This window comes from Acanthochromis polyacanthus, chromosome 1, assembly GCF_021347895.1.
Source record: "Acanthochromis polyacanthus isolate Apoly-LR-REF ecotype Palm Island chromosome 1, KAUST_Apoly_ChrSc, whole genome shotgun sequence".
In the NCBI taxonomy this organism is placed as follows: Eukaryota; Metazoa; Chordata; class Actinopteri; family Pomacentridae; genus Acanthochromis; species Acanthochromis polyacanthus.
Window position 1 is genome coordinate 38210679 of NC_067113.1, and position 22005 is coordinate 38232683.

The 22005-nt window shown below is 38.7% G+C and overlaps 1 protein-coding gene across 1 annotated transcript in view; it reads right to left on the minus strand.

Moving 5' to 3' along the window:
• The window catches only part of cped1 (cadherin-like and PC-esterase domain containing 1), a 35373-nt gene that overhangs the window by 6113 nt on the left and 7255 nt on the right, over positions 1–22005 (minus strand). Inside the window, 8 exon segments of the mRNA XM_051946519.1 lie at positions 15760–15928; positions 16018–16204; positions 17177–17238; positions 17310–17413; positions 18192–18290; positions 19217–19516; positions 20408–20480; positions 21819–21940. Coding sequence (XP_051802479.1) covers positions 15760–15928; positions 16018–16204; positions 17177–17238; positions 17310–17413; positions 18192–18290; positions 19217–19516; positions 20408–20480; positions 21819–21940 — 1116 coding nt within the window.

Consider the following 22005-nt stretch of genomic DNA (forward strand, 5'->3'; position numbering starts at 1 on the left):
AGTGAAGCTGATCTGAACAAACACACAATTAATCCTTTAATTCAGCAGCAGAAGAACCAGGAACTACATTTAACCGTTTGTGAGCCGCTTTCACAGCAGATTAGTTTAATAAGTGAGACCTGGAGGTTTATTTAGAGCCACAGAAAACAACCACAGAGCTGAAGAAGTTTAAAAATATGAAGAAAAACTGAATAAAAACCACTAAAAGCCTGTTTAGTGCAGCAGGAATGTTTGGAAACGGAACATTTACTGTCAGCAGAGAAGAAAACTCCTCTTCCTTCATGTTTTTATGAATAAAATGTTGAACAAATGAGGCTGTGGACGAGAAATGAAGAAACTCTTCAGGAAAAAACTGCAGAACAGAAACAGAAATAAAAGTTTGGTGAATCCAAGAGCTGAAAAAATAAAAGGAGATTTATGGATCAGAACAGGAGAAAATATATAGAAATATCAATAAAATGCTTTAAAAAATGTAAGAAAATGAATAAAATATCAGAAAACCCCAATAAATATTAATAAAATATAAAAACATTTCAGTTTATTAAAAATGAATTAAGTGTCGCATAAACGTCAAGAAATATTCATTAAATGTTAAGAATTAAATAAATTAATGACAAAATATTCAAAAACATGAAGATACAAGTAAAATTTTTGAAGAATATTTTTTTAAATTACAAAATTTTTTTACAATTTGCAAAAAAAATCCAAAATGTTTCAAAAAAGAAATCACAAATAAATAATTTTAGAATTTTGTCCAAAAAATGTAAGAAAATTAATAAAATATTTGAAATGTCCTGAAAAACTGAATAAAATACTCAGAATATTAAATGTCTTAAAACTTTTCAATCATGTAAAAAAAATCCCCACATTTCAATAAAAATTCTAAATGTTTACAAAATCCCCAAAATGTCTGAAAGGTTTTATAAAATACCAAAAATATATTTTTCCTCCTCATGAAGTAGAAACAGTAAAAACAAGAAGAAGCTGATTGAACATTTAGTTTCATATTTATTTTATCTCCATCTGAAGCTTTGTTTCTCCTAAACGAGGTTTTTCTGGAGGACCAACGTCTCATCGTCTCCCTGCAGGCTGAGCTTTGCCGGTTAAAAGGTCACAGAGCCGCTGCCAAAACAGTTTGTTCTGTTTCGCTCTGGAATGAAAAGCTGCTTCATGTTAACGCTTCACATCCCATAATAACACGGAGATGAAAACGACAAAACGGGAACTAAACTATCCAACAAAAACAAAAGGAAAATGAAAAAAAGACACAAAACAACCAAAAGATGACACCAAACGACAGAAATGAGACACAAAACAACAAAAATGACAACAAAATCAAAATACAAAACAACAAAAATGACAACAAAAACAAAATACAAAACAACAAAAATGACAACAAAAACAAAATACAAAACGACAAAAATGAGACACAAGTTGAAAAACACAAGAAGAAAAGTCAAAAACGACAGAAAACAGCCGACCAGAGACACAGTAAAACCAAAGATACGGGATGAGTAAATAAAGTCAGCATGGATCAGAACCAGAACAGAGCAGCAAATGTTGGAGAACCATCCAACATGGTGGAACATCTACTGATGATGGTGGAACATCTACTGATAGTGGTGGAACATCTACTGATGATGGTGGAACATCTACTGATGATGGTGGAACATCTACTGATAGTGGTGGAACATCTACTGATGATGGTGGAACATCTACTGATGATGGTGGAACATCTACTGATAGTGGTGGAACATCTACTGATAGTGGTGGAACATCTACTGATGATGGTGGAACATCTACTGATAGTGGTGGAACATCTACTGATAGTGGTGGAACATCTACTGATGATGGTGGAACATCTACTAATGGTGGAACATCTACTGATAGTGGTGGAACATCTACTGATGATGGTGGAACATCTACTAATGGTGGAACATCTACTGATAGTGGTGGAACATCTACTGATGATGGTGGAACATCTACTAATGGTGGAACATCTACTGATAGTGGTGGAACATCTCCTGATAGTGGTGGAACATCTACTGATAGTGGTGGAACATCTCCTGATAGTGGTGGAACATCTACTGATAGTGGTGGAACATCTACTGATGATGGTGGAACATCTACTAATGGTGGAACATCTACTGATAGTGGTGGAACATCTACTGATAGTGGTGGAACATCTACTGATAGTGGTGGAACATCTACTGATAGTGGTGGAACATCTACTGATGATGGTGGAACATCTACTAATGGTGGAACATCTACTGATAGTGGTGGAACATCTACTGATGGAGGTGGAACATCTACTGATAGTGGTGGAACATCTCCTGATAGTGGTGGAACATCTACTGATAGTGGTGGAACATCTACTGATGATGGTGGAACATCTACTAATGGTGGAACATCTACTGATAGTGGTGGAACATCTACTGATAGTGGTGGAACATCTACTGATGATGGTGGAACATCTACTGATGATGGTGGAACATCTACTAATGGTGGAACATCTACTGATAGTGGTGGAACATCTACTGATGATGGTGGAACATCTACTGATGATGGTGGAACATCTACTGATAGTGGTGGAACATCTACTGATAGTGGTGGAACATCTACTGATAGTGGTGGAACATCTACTGATGATGGTGGAACATCTACTGATAGTGGTGGAACATCTACTGATGATGGTGGAACATCTACTGATGATGGTGGAACATCTACTGATAGTGGTGGAACATCTACTGATAGTGGTGGAACATCTACTGATAGTGGTGGAACATCTACTGATGATGGTGGAACATCTACTAATGGTGGAACATCTACTGATGATGGTGGAACATCTACTGATAGTGGTGGAACATCTACTGATAGTGGTGGAACATCTCCTGATAGTGGTGGAACATCTACTGATAGTGGTGGAACATCTACTGATGATGGTGGAACATCTACTAATGGTGGAACATCTACTGATAGTGGTGGAACATCTACTGATAGTGGTGGAACATCTACTGATGATGGTGGAACATCTACTGATGATGGTGGAACATCTACTAATGGTGGAACATCTACTGATAGTGGTGGAACATCTACTGATGATGGTGGAACATCTACTGATGATGGTGGAACATCTACTGATAGTGGTGGAACATCTACTGATAGTGGTGGAACATCTACTGATAGTGGTGGAACATCTACTGATGATGGTGGAACATCTACTGATGATGGTGGAACATCTACTGATAGTGGTGGAACATCTACTGATAGTGGTGGAACATCTACTGATGATGGTGGAACATCTACTGATAGTGGTGGAACATCTACTGATGATGGTGGAACATCTACTGATAGTGGTGGAACATCTACTGATGATGGTGGAACATCTACTGATGATGGTGGAACATCTACTAATGGTGGAACATCTACTGATAGTGGTGGAACATCTACTGATGATGGTGGAACATCTACTGATGATGGTGGAACATCTACTGATAGTGGTGGAACATCTACTGATAGTGGTGGAACATCTACTGATAGTGGTGGAACATCTACTGATGATGGTGGAACATCTACTGATGATGGTGGAACATCTACTGATAGTGGTGGAACATCTACTGATAGTGGTGGAACATCTACTGATGATGGTGGAACATCTACTGATAGTGGTGGAACATCTACTGATGATGGTGGAACATCTACTGATAGTGGTGGAACATCTACTGATGATGGTGGAACATCTACTGATAGTGGTGGAACATCTACTGATAGTGGTGGAACATCTACTGATGATGGTGGAACATCTACTAATGGTGGAACATCTACTGATAGTGGTGGAACATCTACTGATAGTGGTGGAACATCTACTGATGGTGGAACATCTACTGATAGTGGTGGAACATCTACTGATGATGGTGGAACATCTACTAATGGTGGAACATCTACTGATGATGGTGGAACATCTACTGATGATGGTGGAACATCTACTAATGGTGGAACATCTACTGATAGTGGTGGAACATCTACTGATAGTGGTGGAACATCTACTGATAGTGGTGGAACATCTACTAATGGTGGAACATCTACTGATAGTGGTGGAACATCTACTGATGATGGTGGAACATCTACTAATGGTGGAACATCTACTGATGATGGTGGAACATCTACTGATGATGGTGGAACATCTACTAATGGTGGAACATCTACTGATAGTGGTGGAACATCTACTGATAGTGGTGGAACATCTACTGATGATGGTGGAACATCTACTAATGGTGGAACATCTACTGATGATGGTGGAACATCTACTGATGATGGTGGAACATCTACTAATGGTGGAACATCTACTGATGATGGTGGAACATCTACTGATAGTGGTGGAACATCTACTGATGATGGTGGAACATCTACTAATGGTGGAACATCTACTGATAGTGGTGGAACATCTACTGATGATGGTGGAACATCTACTAATGGTGGAACATCTACTGATGATGGTGGAACATCTACTGATGATGGTGGAACATCTACTAATGGTGGAACATCTACTGATAGTGGTGGAACATCTACTGATAGTGGTGGAACATCTACTGATGATGGTGGAACATCTACTGATGATGGTGGAACATCTACTAATGGTGGAACATCTACTGATAGTGGTGGAACATCTACTGATGATGGTGGAACATCTACTGATGATGGTGGAACATCTACTGATAGTGGTGGAACATCTACTGATAGTGGTGGAACATCTACTGACAGTGGTGGAACATCTGCTGATGATGGTGGAACATCTACTGATAGTGGTGGAACATCTACTGATAGTGGTGGAACATCTACTGATGATGGTGGAACATCTACTGATGATGGTGGAACATCTACTAATGGTGGAACATCTACTGATAGTGGTGGAACATCTACTGATGATGGTGGAACATCTACTGATGATGGTGGAACATCTACTGATAGTGGTGGAACATCTACTGATGATGGTGGAACATCTACTGATAGTGGTGGAACATCTACTGATAGTGGTGGAACATCTACTGATAGTCGTGGAACATCTACTGATGATGGTGGAACATCTACTAATGGTGGAACATCTACTGATAGTGGTGGAACATCTACTGATAGTGGTGGAACATCTACTGATGATGGTGGAACATCTACTGATGATGGTGGAACATCTACTAATGGTGGAACATCTACTGATGATGGTGGAACATCTACTGATAGTGGTGGAGCATCTACTGATAGTGGTGGAACATCTACTGATGATGGTGGAACATCTACTAATGGTGGAACATCTACTGATAGTGGTGGAACATCTACTGATAGTGGTGGAACATCTACTGATGATGGTGGAACATCTACTAATGGTGGAACATCTACTGATAGTGGTGGAACATCTACTGATAGTGGTGGAACATCTACTGATGATGGTGGAACATCTACTGATGATGGTGGAACATCTACTAATGGTGGAACATCTACTGATAGTGGTGGAACATCTACTGATGATGGTGGAACATCTACTGATGATGGTGGAACATCTACTGATAGTGGTGGAACATCTACTGATAGTGGTGGAACATCTACTGATGATGGTGGAACATCTACTAATGGTGGAACATCTACTGATAGTGGTGGAACATCTACTGATAGTGGTGGAACATCTACTGATGATGGTGGAACATCTACTGATGATGGTGGAACATCTACTAATGGTGGAACATCTACTGATAGTGGTGGAACATCTACTGATGATGGTGGAACATCTACTGATGATGGTGGAACATCTACTGATAGTGGTGGAACATCTACTGATGATGGTGGAACATCTACTAATGGTGGAACATCTACTAATGGTGGAACATCTACTGATGGAGGTGGAACATCTACTGATGGAGGTGGAACATCTACTAATGGTGGAACATCTACTGATAGTGGTGGAACATCTACTGATAGTGGTGGAACATCTTCTGATGGAGGTGGAACATCTACTAATGGTGAAACATCTACTGATAGTGGTGGAACATCTACTGATGGTGGTGGAACATCTACTGATGGAGGTGGAACATCTACTGATGGAGGTGGAACATCTACTGATGATGGTGGAACATCTACTAATGGTGGAACATCTACTGATAGTGGTGGAACATCTACTGATGATGGTGGAACATCTACTGATGGAGGTGGAACATCTACTAATGGTGGAACATCTACTGATAGTGGTGGAACATCTACTGATGGAGGTGGAACATCTACTAATGGTGGAACATCTACTGATGGTGGTGGAACATCTACTGATGGAGGTGGAACATCTACTGATGGAGGTGGAACATCTACTGATGATGGTGGAACATCTACTAATGGTGGAACATCTACTGATGGTGGTGGAACATCTACTGATGGTGGTGGAACATCTACTGATGGTGGAACATCTACTGATGGTGGTGGAACATCTACTGACGGAGGTGGAACATCTACTAATGGTGGAACATCTACTGATGGTGGAACATCTACTGATGGAGGTGGAACATCTACTAATGGTGGAACATCTACTGATAGTGGTGGAACATCTACTGATGGTGGTGGAACATCTACTGATGGTGGAACATCTACTGATAGTGGTGGAACATCTACTGATGGTGGTGGAACATCTACTGATGGAGGTGGAACATTTGATGATGGTGGAACATCTACTGATGGTGGTGGAACATCTACTGATGGTGGTGGAACATCTACTGATGGTGGTGGAACATCTACTGATAGTGGTGGAACATCTACTGGTAGTGGTGGAACATGTACTGATGGAGGTGGAACATCTACTGATGTAGGTGGAACATCTACTGATGGAGGTGGAACATTTGATGATGGTGGAACATCTACTGATAGTGGTGGAACATGTACTGATGGAGGTGGAACATCTACTGATAGTGGTGGAACATTTGATGATGGTGGAACATCTACTGATGGTGGTGGAACATTTGATGATGGTGGAACATCTACTGATGGTGGTGGAACATCTACTGATAGTGGTGGAACATCTACTGATGGTGGTGGAACATCTACTAATGGTGGAACATCTACTGATAGTGGTGGAACATCTACTGATGGTGGTGGAACATCTACTGATGGAGGTGGAACATCTTTCTACTGGTGATGGAACTTCCTGGTTCTGGATCAGAACTTAGAGTTCCAGAGATTTAAACTCTTCAGACTTCAAACAGAACTAAATCAGATTAAAGGTTGAATCTGACGGTTCAGTGAGCAGGAAGAGATCCAGAAACACAAGCAGACAAACTGGAACAGACACAACATCACACAGACACACAACCCTGTTTAACATCAGATCTTCTGTTTTTATTCACTGTAGAATATTAATAATTCTCTAATCACGAGGACGTTTTCTAATAACGATGACACCATGTTCTCTAATATCAATGACATTAGAAAACATGATGTCATCGTTATTAGAGCAACAGCAGTGACTTAAATGTGTCATAAACTAAAAGTCAAAGTTTCTAATCCGTATGACCTCACAGTAATCAGATTACTTCTCCTTAGAACAATAAAGTACTTAATAAAAGCAGGAACCATAGTGGGAACAATCCAGACAATGGTCAGGGTTGGAAATGGACAATTTCTAAATATTTTTGACAAATCTTGAGTTATTTTGAGCCTTTTTAAAATGTTTTGAGTCAATTCAGACAAGTTTGACTATTTTGAGACAGATTTCAAATCATTTAAAGACATTTTGAGCCATTTTGGACAAGTTTCAAGTCATTTCTGACATATTTTTGAATCAGGTTGGTCCAATTTTGAGTCTTTTGCACATAGTCTCTGCCACTTTATTTTATTCTAGTTATTTTGGACAAAGCGTGACACATTTGAGGCAGTTTTGGACAATCTTTGGTTGATTCTGGAGAAATCTTTAGTCATTTGAGGATCATTGTTAGGAATTTTGGACAAATTACAAAGATTTGTTCCCTTCGTTTGTTCAGGTCTTTTCCACGTGGAGCCATGATGCAGACATAGATAGAGTCAGTCCATAGGTCCAGAACTGAGAAGTTTCTGCTGTTCTTCAGTTACACTGATTGAAATCACAGTTTGACTCGGTTTAGTTTCTACTTTGGGGCCTGAATTTATTCTGTCTAAACTGTCCTGTTACTTCTCAAGAGCTTGAGATTCTGCTGCCACCTGCTGGTTCAACGGATCTACACAACTCTTCCACAGCTTCAAATTATCCACCGAAAACACCTGAAACAATCCAGATAAAAGCAGCTGCAGCTCCTGAACAACACAGACTGTCTGGATAAAGACCTCAGGAACTACATCTGTGGACTGAAATTAAACAACGAGCTGGAAACGTGAGGAATGAAGAATGACTGAACAGCAGCTAGAACACTCACAGATCAACAGGTTCCTACTTTTACAGGATTATTCACCCTTCTTTAACTTGGTGGATGTTTCTATGACAGTGGTAGAAGCCGTACAGGTTTTAGATCTATGAGGTTAATTACTAATGTCCAGTAAATGGACATGAAAAGACTTCTGGAAGCTAAAGTACATTTAGAAAAACAATCAAATACTGTGCTCATGTTTGTTTTGGGCTTAAAATAAAGCAAACAGCTTCATTCTAAATCTTACTTTCTTCATCAGACCAACACTTCCACCTCCATGCTTCACTGTCAGGACCATTTATTCACCAGTAACACATGGAGAAGTTCTGTCGAATACTGTGGTGGAGTTCAGACTTTCATGTGTTTCTAGAGGGAACATTTAGTTTCACCCTCAAAAAATAAAAAATAAAAGAGACACTGTCAGAACACTCAGCTGGCTGTTGACGACCTCCTTTCCGTAAATAAGAAACATAAATCCACAGAGGAATGATGATACTTTGTTTTCTCTGGTTGCTTTCAGTTTCCATAAACATGGAGATTTATGGTGATGTGTGTTGCATTAGCTTCATTTCCTGTTTCAGTTCGAAAACGTTCTGAAAAATCAGCCTCAGATGTTCTTAAATTAAACATAAAGACAACATGAAGCAGCTTCTAACTCTGCTGATCTAACACCAACACCTAGACCTCTACGAACACCTAGACCTCTACGAACACCTAGACCTCTACCAACACCTAGACCTCTACCAACATCTAGACCTCTACCAACACCTAGACCTCTACCAACACCTAGACCTCTACCAACACCTAGACCTCTACCAACATCTAGACCTCTACCAACACCTAGACCTCTACCAACATCTAGACCTCTACCAACACCTAGACCTCTACCAACACCTAGACCTCTACCAACATCTAGACCTCTACCAACACCTAGACCTCTACCAACATCTAGACCTCTACAAACACCAAGACCTCTACCAACATCTAGACCTCTACCAACACCTAGACCTCTACCAACACCTAGACCTCTACCAACACCTAGACCTCTACCAACACCTAGACCTCTACCAACACCTAGACCTCTACCAACATCTAGACCTCTACCAACACCTAGACCTCTACCAACACCTAGACCTCTACCAACATCTAGACCTCTACCAACACCTAGACCTCTACCAACATCTAGACCTCTACAAACACCAAGACCTCTACCAACATCTAGACCTCTACCAACATCTAGACCTCTACCAACACCTAGACCTCTACCAACATCTAGACCTCTACCAACACCTAGACCTCTACCAACACCAAGACCTCTACCAACATCTAGACCTCTACCAACACCTAGACCTCTACCAACACCTAGACCTCTACCAACACCAAGACCTCGACCAACATCTAGACCTCTACCAACACCTAGACCTCTACCAACACCTAGACCTCTACAAACACCTAGACCTCTACGAACACCTAGACCTCTACGAACACCAAGACCTCTACCAACATCTAGACCTCTACCAACACCTAGACCTCTACGAACACCTAGACCTCTACCAACACCTAGACCTCTACCAACATCTAGACCTCTACCAACACCTAGACCTCTACGAACACCTAGACCTCTACGAACACCTAGACCTCTACCAACATCTAGACCTCTACCAACACCTAGACCTCTACCAACATCTAGACCTCTACCAACACCTAGACCTCTACAAACACCTAGACCTCTACAAACACCTAGACCTCTACCAACACCTAGACCTCTACAAACATCTAGACCTCTACCAACACCTAGACCTCTACAAACATCTAGACCTCTACCAACACCTAGACCTCTACAAACACCTAGACCTCTACAAACACCAAGACCTCTACAAACATCTAGACCTCTACCAACACCTAGACCTCTACAAACACCTAGACCTCTACAAACACCTAGACCTCTACAAACACCTAGACCTCTACCAACACCTAGACCTCTACAAACACCTAGACCTCTACCAACACCTAGACCTCTACCAACACCTAGACCTCTACCAACATCTAGACCTCTACCAACATCTAGACCTCTACCAACACCTAGACCTCTACCAACACCTAGACCTCTACCAACACCTAGACCTCTACCAACATCTAGACCTCTACCAACACCTAGACCTCTACCAACACCTAGACCTCTACCAACATCTAGACCTCTACAAACACCTAGACCTCTACAAACACCTAGACCTCTACAAACACCAAGACCTCTACCAACATCTAGACCTCTATAAACATCTAGACCTCTAGCAACATCTGGACCTCTATAAACATCTAGACCTCTACCAACATCTGGACCCCTACGAACATCTAGACCTCTACGAACACGAATATTCGGATGCCAAAATTAATATCCGGATACCACTGTAGCGAATGAATATTCGGATATTCGGGATATTCGGGTGCACCCCTAAATTCTACTGATGTTTGAGCCTCAACAGTTGGAGAAATGTGGACCAAAGACTGGATTTTAGTCGAAACATGGATCCATCCATAGATAAACACTTACAGGAACTTTATGGGGACACTAGACCACCAGCATTTGAAAATTCTGCACTTTCTTCCATCTTCAAGAGTCAATAATTCTAAATGTGTCCTCTACTGGATCCATTCAATCTTTCTGATGTCATGGAAACTATTTCATCTATGTCCTCACCAAACATCATGGATGCCGGAGGGTATTTTTTTTGAGATACTGAACCTTTAAAACGGCTTCTCAGGTTGTTTTTAGAGTGAAAATAGGAACATTTTCAGGTCTGAAGACACGAAACTCAAAATTCCACTTTTGTCCGTCTGTTTCAGGTGAATGCATGGTCCTGATAGAGAAGCTTGGAGATGTTTTGGGTCCCAAATAACAAATAAGTGAAGAGAATCTAACACACTGGATCAGCTGCAGAGAAAATTCAGTCAAATCTGCTGGTTTTAGTTTTAAATTTGATAGGTTTGACCCTACAGTTTCCTAGTAGTTTAATAAATCAGAACTCGCTTCAACTTGAACTCTTTAACCGAAGCTTCTCGTCGCCGTTTGAACCTCGTGAAGCCACCGGTGAAGCGAAGCGAACAGACAGCAGCAGCTTTCATTTCATCTTCTCAGGACTTCAAAGAAGCCCCAGCATCAATGGGTTCTGTGTTCTCCAGAAGCCGATGGGGGGGGGACCGCTGACCTCGGGGAACCACCTTCATCTGTCCGGCTCTAATTGAGGCGTCCAAACCTGAGGCCACACAGACTCCAGAACGAGCTTCATTTCATCCTCAGGTATCAGATGTTCATCATAGACTCCTGCTTTCAGATTGATTCATATAAAATATGTCTTATTGTTATGAAATATGCCATAAAATGTGTCTTAACATCGTAAAATACATCTTGAGGTCATAAAATACAACTCAATGCTCTAAAGTACGTCTTAAAATCACAAAAGTTCATCTCAGCATCATAAAACATGTCAATAAAATATATCTTATCACGATAAAATATGTCTTAAAACTACAAAGTACACATTAATACTTTAAAATCTGTCATAAAATAGGTATTGTGCGGATTTTGACATCTTAAGTTCTTTTGGGGAAGTTGTGCGTCATTTTTGATGTTCAGATTTTCATTTTGTTCTTCTGTACAAACTCTGGTGTGACATTTTGAGATATTTTGATGTAGTTTTGAATAAATTTGAACAAGTTGTAAGTCATTTTGGAAACATTTTGAAGTATTTATGGAATATTTTGAGAAATCTTGGAAGAATTTTTAAGTCTTTGTGGTAAACCTTTGTATGATTTTTGGCAAAATTTGAGAAAATTCAGGTTTTTACTTTGTTCACTAGAAACTCTGGTGTGATTTTGGCGTTTTGATTTTGTCTAATTTTTGAGTCTCATTTTTTGTTTTCTCTCTTCTCATTTTTCATTTTATGTGCCTTATTTTGTGTCTCTTGTGACGGTTTGTTTCATTTCTGTTGTTTTGCCTTCACAAAAATGTCCAACATTTTTCCAAGTGTCACCAAACCTGGAACAACATCCTACAGATATTTACATTTCTACAGCCTCTATAAGCACTTTAACATCACTCTATTTTCTGTAGGAGAGAAGAACTCTGTCTTTTTGAGACCTTTAAGTCCACAAAATGAGTTGTGTCTCTTTAATTCCTTGTATTTCGTAGATTTATCCGCCTCCAGAACTCAGTGGAAAACCCAAACGTGGACAAACTTTCTTCTGTTTTCTTGGCAGACGCTGATGGCAGCTGGTTTGTAGTAAGAGATAATTGTTGTGTTTTCTTGATGGTCAGAAATATTCATTTGTTCTTTGTCCTTGTGAAAACATCTGAGGGAAACATCCCATAACAGAAAACCATCTTCTCTAGCTCTTCTCTGATGACGGGACGCTTTGACACAAAGAAAAACTGTGAAAGCGAAATTTGAAACAGCTGCAGCGAAACAACCGACAGAAGGAACGAATCAGATCCATGAGAAAATCTGTCAGGAAGTCAGAGCGAAGCCGCTCTTCCTCTAGATGAAGCTCGCTGCCGTTTATCAGCTCATAAACCAGAGATTTAATAATCACAACAGGATCAGAACGAGATAATTCAAACCGACACCACGAGGAGATCCAAACGAGGAGATAATGAGATGAAAATGAGGAGACGAGAAGATGAGATCAAAAAGAGATCATTAACACGAGATGTAAAGAAGATTATAGCGGAAAGAAAACAGGACGGAAACTTAACGAGAGGCTGCTGAGATCATAAACATGTTCAGAACCAGTTAAGACAAAACTTTTGTTCTGTTCAAATCAGTCTTCACCTTCTATGTGAACGACTGTGAGGAGCTACATGACTGAAACTGAACTGAAATGAAATTTTTAAAAATAACGAACTCATAAAGAAATTAAAACAAGTTCACAATGAGTTCATCATGAAGAGATAATGAGATTATAGTGAAAAGATAATGAGATTGTGACAAGATCACACCAAGAAAACGTTGATAAGACAAAGACATCGAAACGAGAAGAAAACAAGATAAAATGAGATTACAAGAAGAACAAAAAGATAATGAGATTATGATGAGGCAATAACGAGAAGATAAGATAGCGAGAAGATACTGAGATTATGTCGATAGGTGAAGGAAATCAAAACAAGTATACAACAAGATCATAACGAGATAATAATGAGATTATAATAAGATCAAAACAAGGAGATGAAGAGAAGAAAACAAGAGATATAAAAAAGATCATAACAAGATTACATTGAGATTAGAACAATGGATTACAAGATTGTAACAAGAAAATTACAAGATTATATTGAGATAATATCAGGTAGATAGAAAGACTTTAATGAGACGATAACTAGATCAGAAGAAAAAGATAATGAGATTATACTGGGAAAATAATGACATTTTAATAAGATAATACTGAAAAAACAACAAGGAGATAACGAGATATTACTGAGATTATATTGGGGAGAAAATAAGGATTTAACAAGAGATAAAGAAATAAAAATAAGAAGATAAGATCATAGTGAGATAAAAACAAGATTATAATGAGATTATTTAAGAAGATAAAGAGATTTTAACAAGAAGATAACACGAAGAAAAGAAAACTAGATCATCACAAGACATTAATGAGATTATACTGAAAAGACAACAAGATTATGGTAAGATCATACTGAGAAAACAACAAGGACATAAAGAGATTATACTGAGATTATACTGGGAAGAAAACAAGAATTTAACAAGAAGATAAAGAGATAAAAAAGAAGACAACAAGATCGTGACAAGACTATACCGAGGTAAAACCGCGATCCAGTCGATAAGAAATCAAAACAAAAAGACAAAAAGATCATAAAAAGATTAAAACAAGGTTGTAGCAAGAAAATTACACGATTATAATGAGATTATATGAGAAAATAAAGAGATTGTAATAAGAAGATTATACTGTAAAGATAAGATTATGGTAAGATCATATTGAGAAAACAAGAAGGAGATAAAGAGATGATAGAGATAGAGATAATGCTGGGAAGACAACAAGAATTAAAGGAGAAGATGAAGAGATCATAAGGAGATCATAACAAGATCACAACAAGATCATAATAAGATCATAATGAGATCATGAGAAGACAACAAGATCATACAGAGATGATTACAAGAAGATAAGTTTATAACGAGAACATAACGAGACAATACTGGGAAACAAGATTATGACAGGAGGATAATGAGATCATAATGAGGAGATAATGAGATTCTAACACCTTCATTAGTTCAAACTGTAGCGCCATCAATAAATAACAAGGGTTCTAATGTCTGATCTAAACTCTCAAATCTGAAGAAAGTGGCTGAGGCTGTGAGGAGAATTTAAAGGAGAACCAAGGAGCAGCCGGGTTCTCTGCCAGCAACGTTCTCAGAGGAACCGGACCACGAGCCGAAGCCAAACGTTAAATCAAAGCCAGAGACCAAAAATCAACCAGCAAACAAGAAGCACAGCATCAGAACCAGAAGGGAACCGACAGGAACCACAAACGTCAACTCAGCTTCACATTCGTTCTCCTCAGAACACGTCTGAGCTCAATTTATTACAGAAATATTCAGAAAAACTGTGAGATCTTAATTAGAAAGTAAAACCATAACGAGAATAAACCGAGGTCACGATGAGAAAATCAGGAGAAGTTAAAAATATCATGAAGATAACAAGAAGACAAGATGAAAATGAGGAGATAACGAGATCATGACATGACAGATAGGACAGACCATAGTGAGGACATAATGAGAAGATACCGAGATCATGAGAACATATTAGGCTTATAACAAGACAACGACATAATACAGAGATATTAACAAGATTAGAACGAGAAGATAATGAGATCAAAACTAAATTGCAATGTGGACATGAGATAATAATGAGATTATAGTGAGATAAGATCAGAACGAGCTTGTAACCAAATTATGAGATCAAAACAAAAACACAAGAACATGAGATAATAAGATAGCAAGACAATGAGATAATAACGAGATTACGACAAGAAAATAAGGAGATACTAACGAGAAAATAACGAGAAAATATAAAAGATCAAAACTAAACTGAGGAGATAATAACGAAGAAGATAACAAATAACAGGACTGTAACCAAATTATGAGCTCAAAACCAGATGATAACGAGATAATAACGGGATTATAACGACATGATGCTCACTAATTATTGCAACAAAGAGCCACTAACAACCGACTAACTACAGGTGACTCGATCACCTGATCGATTATTGGATCAATAATCCTTCACCACATCTCTAAAGATAATCCCTTAATAAAATCAGCCAATCAGGAAGCAGCTGACCCACCTGCAGGAAGCTGCACATCACATGATCTCCAAACATGGGCAGGCTGGGCCGGCTCTCCCGGAACACGTGGACGGTGTAGATCGTCATGACGACGGGCTCCGGATCGGCGCCGTCCGTCACCAGGATGCTGATCCTGCTCTTGCCGAGGCCGACCGGGAAGTTTGCCATCCTGGAGGGAAGAAACGATGAAGATAACCCTCAGAGTTGTGGTTCTGGTCCTGGTCCTGGTCCTGGTCCTGGTTCTGGTTCTGGTCCTACCTGGGTCCTCGGTGCTCATCCAGGTGAACCCTGCAGGCTGAACTCATCGGTTCTGGTCGGATTCTGATGGTCACCGTGTCAAAGGTCACCTCGGCCTGATACTCCTTTACCTGAGGACTGAAGGGCGGAGTCAAGGTGAGGGCGGGGTCAGTGTAGATCTGTCGGAGGTGCGGGTCCACACAGGAACCTGGAACACAGCAGAACCAATCAGAACATGACACAAAAAACATAAAATGACCAAGAAGAACAACAAAACGACCACAAACCCCCAAAATGAACACAAAAAGACCAAGACAACCAAAAAGAATCACAAAATGAAAAAAGAACCACTAAATATCCAAAAAGAGCCATAAAACGACCACAAAAAAACTCAAAACGAGCACAAAGAACCACTAAATATTCAAAAAGAACCATAAAACGACCACAAAAAACTCAAAACGAGCACAAAGAACCACTAAATATCCAAAAAGAGCCATAAAACGACCACAAAAATCCTCAAAACGAGCACAAAGAACCACTAAATATCCAAAAAGAGCCATAAAACGACCACAAAAAAATTCAAAACGAGCACAAAGAACCACTAAATATCCAAAAAGAGCCATAAAACGACCACAAAAAACTCAAAACGAGCACAAAGAACCACTAAATATCCAAAAAGAGCCATAAAACGACCACAAAAATCCTCAAAACGAGCACAAAGAACAACTACATATCTAATAAGAACCACTAAACAAAAAGTTAAAACAACAAATCATAAAACTGAAGCAGAATAAAAACTCAGAACAGTAATGTAAATAAAAAACAACAAAATGTAAATATTAATAATTATAATAGTAGATAGCATTGTAGTAGTACTGACTATAAATCATGACAATAATAATCATATATTTAATAATAATATTACAATAGTAAATACCAAAAATAAAAATGCTAAAAAGAGTTGCACTGATAAATAATAACAGAACATGCATGATTATATTTGTAAAAAGCTATTTTCTGTTACTAATGTGGACGATAAAGTTGTTTTATGTTGATTTCAAAGCTTGACTTCATCTTTAAAAAGACAAATAAATCATGAATAAAAGATATTAAATGATATTGATAATAATTAGAAGCAGCTCCCAGACATCGTTCAGATCGGACTAAATCTGAGTTTTACCTTCGTCCTGTGAAGACGACTGAGCCGGCTGCTGATTGGTCGGTTCCTCCGCCTCGTCAGTCCTGCAGGAAACAGGAAGTGATGTCACAGAGTTCAGACACAGCCAATCAGCTGACAGCGTTGATCTTCTCACCTGCAGCTGATGTTTGTCTGGAGCTCGTAGAAACTCCTGATCCTGGTGAGAAGGTCAGAGACACCGAAAGACGAAGAAGACGAAGAAGAAATGCTGGGAGAGATCTGGAGACAGGAAATGACATCATCAGAGACAAAAACTACCACAAAGAGGCACAAAACAACCATAAAGAGACACAAAACAACCACAAAGAGTCACAAAACAGCCACAAAGAGACACAAAACAACCACAAAGAGGCACAAAACAACCACAAAGAGTCACAAAACAGCCACAAAGAGACACAAAACAACCACAAAGAGTCACAAAACAACCACAAAGAGTCACAAAACAGCCACAAAGAGGCACAAAACAACCACAAAGAGTCACAAAACAACCGCAAAGAGTCACAAAACAGCCACAAAGAGGCACAAAACAGCCACAAAGAGACACAAAACAACCACAAAGAGGCACAAAACAGCCACAAAGAGACACAAAACAGCCACAAAGAGGCACAAAACAGCCACAAAGAGGCACAAAACTACCACAAAGAGACACAAAACAGCCACAAAGAGGCACAAAACAGCCACAAAGAGACACAACACAACCACAAAGAGACACAAAACAACCACAAAGACACAAAACTACCACAAAGAGGAACAAAACAGCCACAAAGAGACACAAAACAACCACAAAGACACAAAACAACCACAAAGGCACAAAACTACCACAAAGATGGAATATTTTCCCCAAAAGCCCTAAAATTACCACAACAAAACTGAGACACAACTATTCTTGGTCTCCTTTTTTGTGTTTTTATGTCGTCAAAGTTGAGTCACCAGATCTACGTGACCAGCAGGAGGCAGTAAAACACCACAGAAGAAGAAGAAAGAAGCTGGAACCTACCGGCTGAAACGCTGACGGAGTTTTAATCTGCTGCTGAAACTGCAGCAGCAGCAGAAGTTGGTTCTCCGACAAACATTCAGTTGTTCTGCAGGAACCGAGCTGAGAACCAAACAACGAAAAATAAAACTGTTTGCTTCCTTCACTTCATGTTTTATCATCAATATTCCAGGTTTATTTGTTTCTCAATTATTCTTGGTGTTTTTCTTTGTAAAATTCACTAAAATACAAAAATCACAGAAATAAAAATCAAAATAAATTCTGTATTTAAATGTTTTTACAGCTTTAGATCTGCTGCTTTGTCCTCAGATTTTAAAGATCAGTTTAGAGAATTTAAACGATTTTTTAATAAATTTAAACAAATTTAATTAACAAGAGAAAAATGTTTTATTGCATTAACTTCATCAACTATTTCCATTAAAGTCTATGTTTTATTTCAACATTTACATACACATTATTATTGGTTATTTATTTATTATTTTTACCAATTTCTTCATCTGTTTATTTGTAGAATTTATTATTTTATTAACTTTTAATCTGTATTTATGTTATGTTTTGCTTATTTTAATATATTTTGTAAGTTGTTAATTCCTGGTTTATTTACTGGTATTTATTTCAGTTTTTAATTAGATTATTATTATTATTTCCAGTTGTTTGAAAATATTAATTTCATCTAAATAATTGAATACATATTCATTTAATTTATGTAATTTTTATTTATTATTTCAGACATTTTAAAAAATTTTATATGTGAATTTATTCGATTTATTAGTTAGATTTATTTCTGCTTTAATTTGTTATTGATTTATAACAGTGAAATGTTCATCTGGACATTAATTTAATTTAGGTAAATCTTTATTTATTATTGATTTTCTGATTGGTTAATTGATTTCACTGAATTATCTGAACTGTTTATTGATAACAGATTTAATTACTCATTTCTTTTATTGATTTATTTTTAATCTCTTGTATCAACAGACTCAATAAAACTCATTAAACAAATTTAATTCATTAACTTGTGGACTCACCTGTTCCCTTGTCTCTGAGGAGGACAGGTGTGTGTCCTCCAGGTGTGTGTCCTCCAGGTGTGTGTCCTCCAGGTGTGTGTCCGTCTCCAGGTGTGTGTCCGTCTCCAGGTGTGTGTCCGTCTCCAGGTGTGTGTCCTTCAGGTGTGTGTCCTCCAGGTGTGTGTCCTTCAGGTGTGTGTCCTTCAGGTGTGCTCTGAGCGGCAGCAGGAAGTTCATGACGTCCTCCAGGATCAGATCTTTGGTTATTTGTCCTTCAAACGTTTCGTCGCTCAGAGAAGAAAACGTCCAATCAGAGTTCACCTGAAGAGCAGCAGAAAAACATCACACACCTGCCGACCAATCAGAAAGCAGCTGAGGTAGCCCCGCCCCTATAAAACGTTCCGGTAATGTGATGTATTAACAAAAGTGGAACATTCTGGCTGTTCTCGAGGGAACTGATTATAGACCGTTCTTCTGTAAAACGTTCTTCAGATGTCCCATAAAGACAAAGGAAGAACGTTTTCAAAGCTGTAGGCGAGAATGTTTTTTCTATAGAACGTTTTATAACGTTCCTGCAATGCGACATATTAAAGGTGGAACATTTGACCCGTTTGTTGAGTGGAACACATCGTAGAACGTTCTTCCGTAAAATGTTCCTATAATGTGATATAGTAACTCAGGTGGAACGTTCTGGTACAATGTTCTTCACTGTTTTGGGGATGTTGTTGAGGAAACACATTATAGAACCTATAAAACGTTCCGATAATATTCCACAATGTTACATGAAGAATGTTCTCTGGGAAACATTTGGTTCTGAGAACGTTAGAACATATCAGTCTAACAACGTTTTCACCAAACACTTTTAGAACATCTTTAGTAATCTTGCATTTAAGAAGAACATTTTGGGAACTTGAACTACACCTTCCGCTCTTAGAACCTTTGTGGAACATGAAGTTCTACCGGGGGTCACAACAAACGCCACGTTTGTTGTGTTTGAGGCCCAGTAAGGTTCTGCTGCAGAACAACGGCCTCCTTCATGGGTTGAATTCCTGCTCTGATCAGCAAAGCGTCTCCAATTACAGCTTTGTCTGGAATCCGTCAGAGTTCTGTTTCCAAAACACGTTCCGAGTTCTGGGTTCTCCGAGTTCTGTGGTCTGCAGCCAGCGGGGCAGTTTACACCAAAACACAGAGGTAATAATGAGGTACTGTTACCTGGACGACCACAGGTGAGACGGAACCACTGAACAGCAGAGTGAAGGTAAGCAGCTGGAAACACAGGACACACCTGGAACACAAAGAGGGTCATGAAGCAGCCAGCAGGGGGCGACAAAAATGTAAAAATATAATAATCAGCCAGCAGGGGGCGATAAAAATATAAAAATATAATAATCATCCAGCAGGGGGCGACAAAAATATAAAAATATAATAATCATCCAGCAGAGGGCGACAAAAATGTAAAAATATAATAATCAGCCAGCAGGGGGCGATAAAAATATAAAAATATAATAATCAGCCAGCAGGGGGCGACAAAATATAAAAATATAATAATCAGTCAGCAGGGGGCGACAAAATGTAAAATATAATAATCAGATAGCAGGGGGCGACAAAAATATAAAAATATAATAATCAGTCAGCAGGGGGCGACAAAAATGTAAAAATATAATAATCAGCCAGCAGGGGGCGACAAAAATAAATATAATAATCAGCCAGCAGGGGGCGATAAAACATAAAAATATAATAATCATCCAGCAGGGGGCGACAAAAATATAAAAATACAATTATCAGAGAGCAGGGGGTGCCAAAAATAATAAAAAAATACAATAAGCAGCCAGCAGGGGGACAATAAAAAAATTAAAAATATAATAATCAGCCAGCAGGGGGTGATAAAAATATAAATATATAATAATCAGCCAGCAGAAGGTGATAGAAAAATAATCAGCAAGCAGGGGGGTGACAAAAATATAAAAATATAATAATCATCCAGCAGGGGGCGACAAAATGTAAAAATATAATAATCAGTCAGCAGGGGGCGACAAAAATATAAAAATATAATAATCAGCCAGCAGGGGGCGATAAAATATAAAATATAATAATCATTCAGCAGGGGGCGACAAAATATAAAAATTAATTATCATCCAGCAGGGGGCTACAAAAATATAAAATATAATAATCATCCAGCAGGGGGCGACAAAATAAAATATAATAATCAGCCAGCAGGGGGCGATAAAACATAAAAATATAATAATCATCCAGCAGGGGGCGACAAAAATATAAAAATACAATTATCAGAGAGCAGGGGTGCCAAAAATAATAAAAAATACAATAAGCAGCCAGCAGGGGGACAATAAAAATTTAAAATATAATAATCAGCCAGCAGAAGGTGATAAAAAAAAATAATCAGCAAGCAGGGGGGTGACAAAAATATAAAAATATAATAATCAGCCAGTAGGGGGCGATAAAAATATAATAATCAGCCAACAGGGGGCAACAAAAATATAAAAATATAATAATCAGCCAGCAGGGGGCGATAAAAATATACAATACTTTGTATTATAAGTCTTATTTTGAAATATAAACATGTTCTCCTGTAAAAAACTGGTTCTAAAATCCAGAACTCACTTGCGATTGTCGCTGCGTCTCATTGGCTGTCGCCGCCTGCAGCACCTCACCTATCACCTGCTTCACCTGACCTAAGGCCTGATGGGAGTTTGTTGGTCTGAGCTGCTGCAGCAGGAAGTCACGGAGCTGAGAGGAAGACGAGGGTGAGATGACAGGGAAAACAACAAACCAACAAACAAACAAAGAGCTTC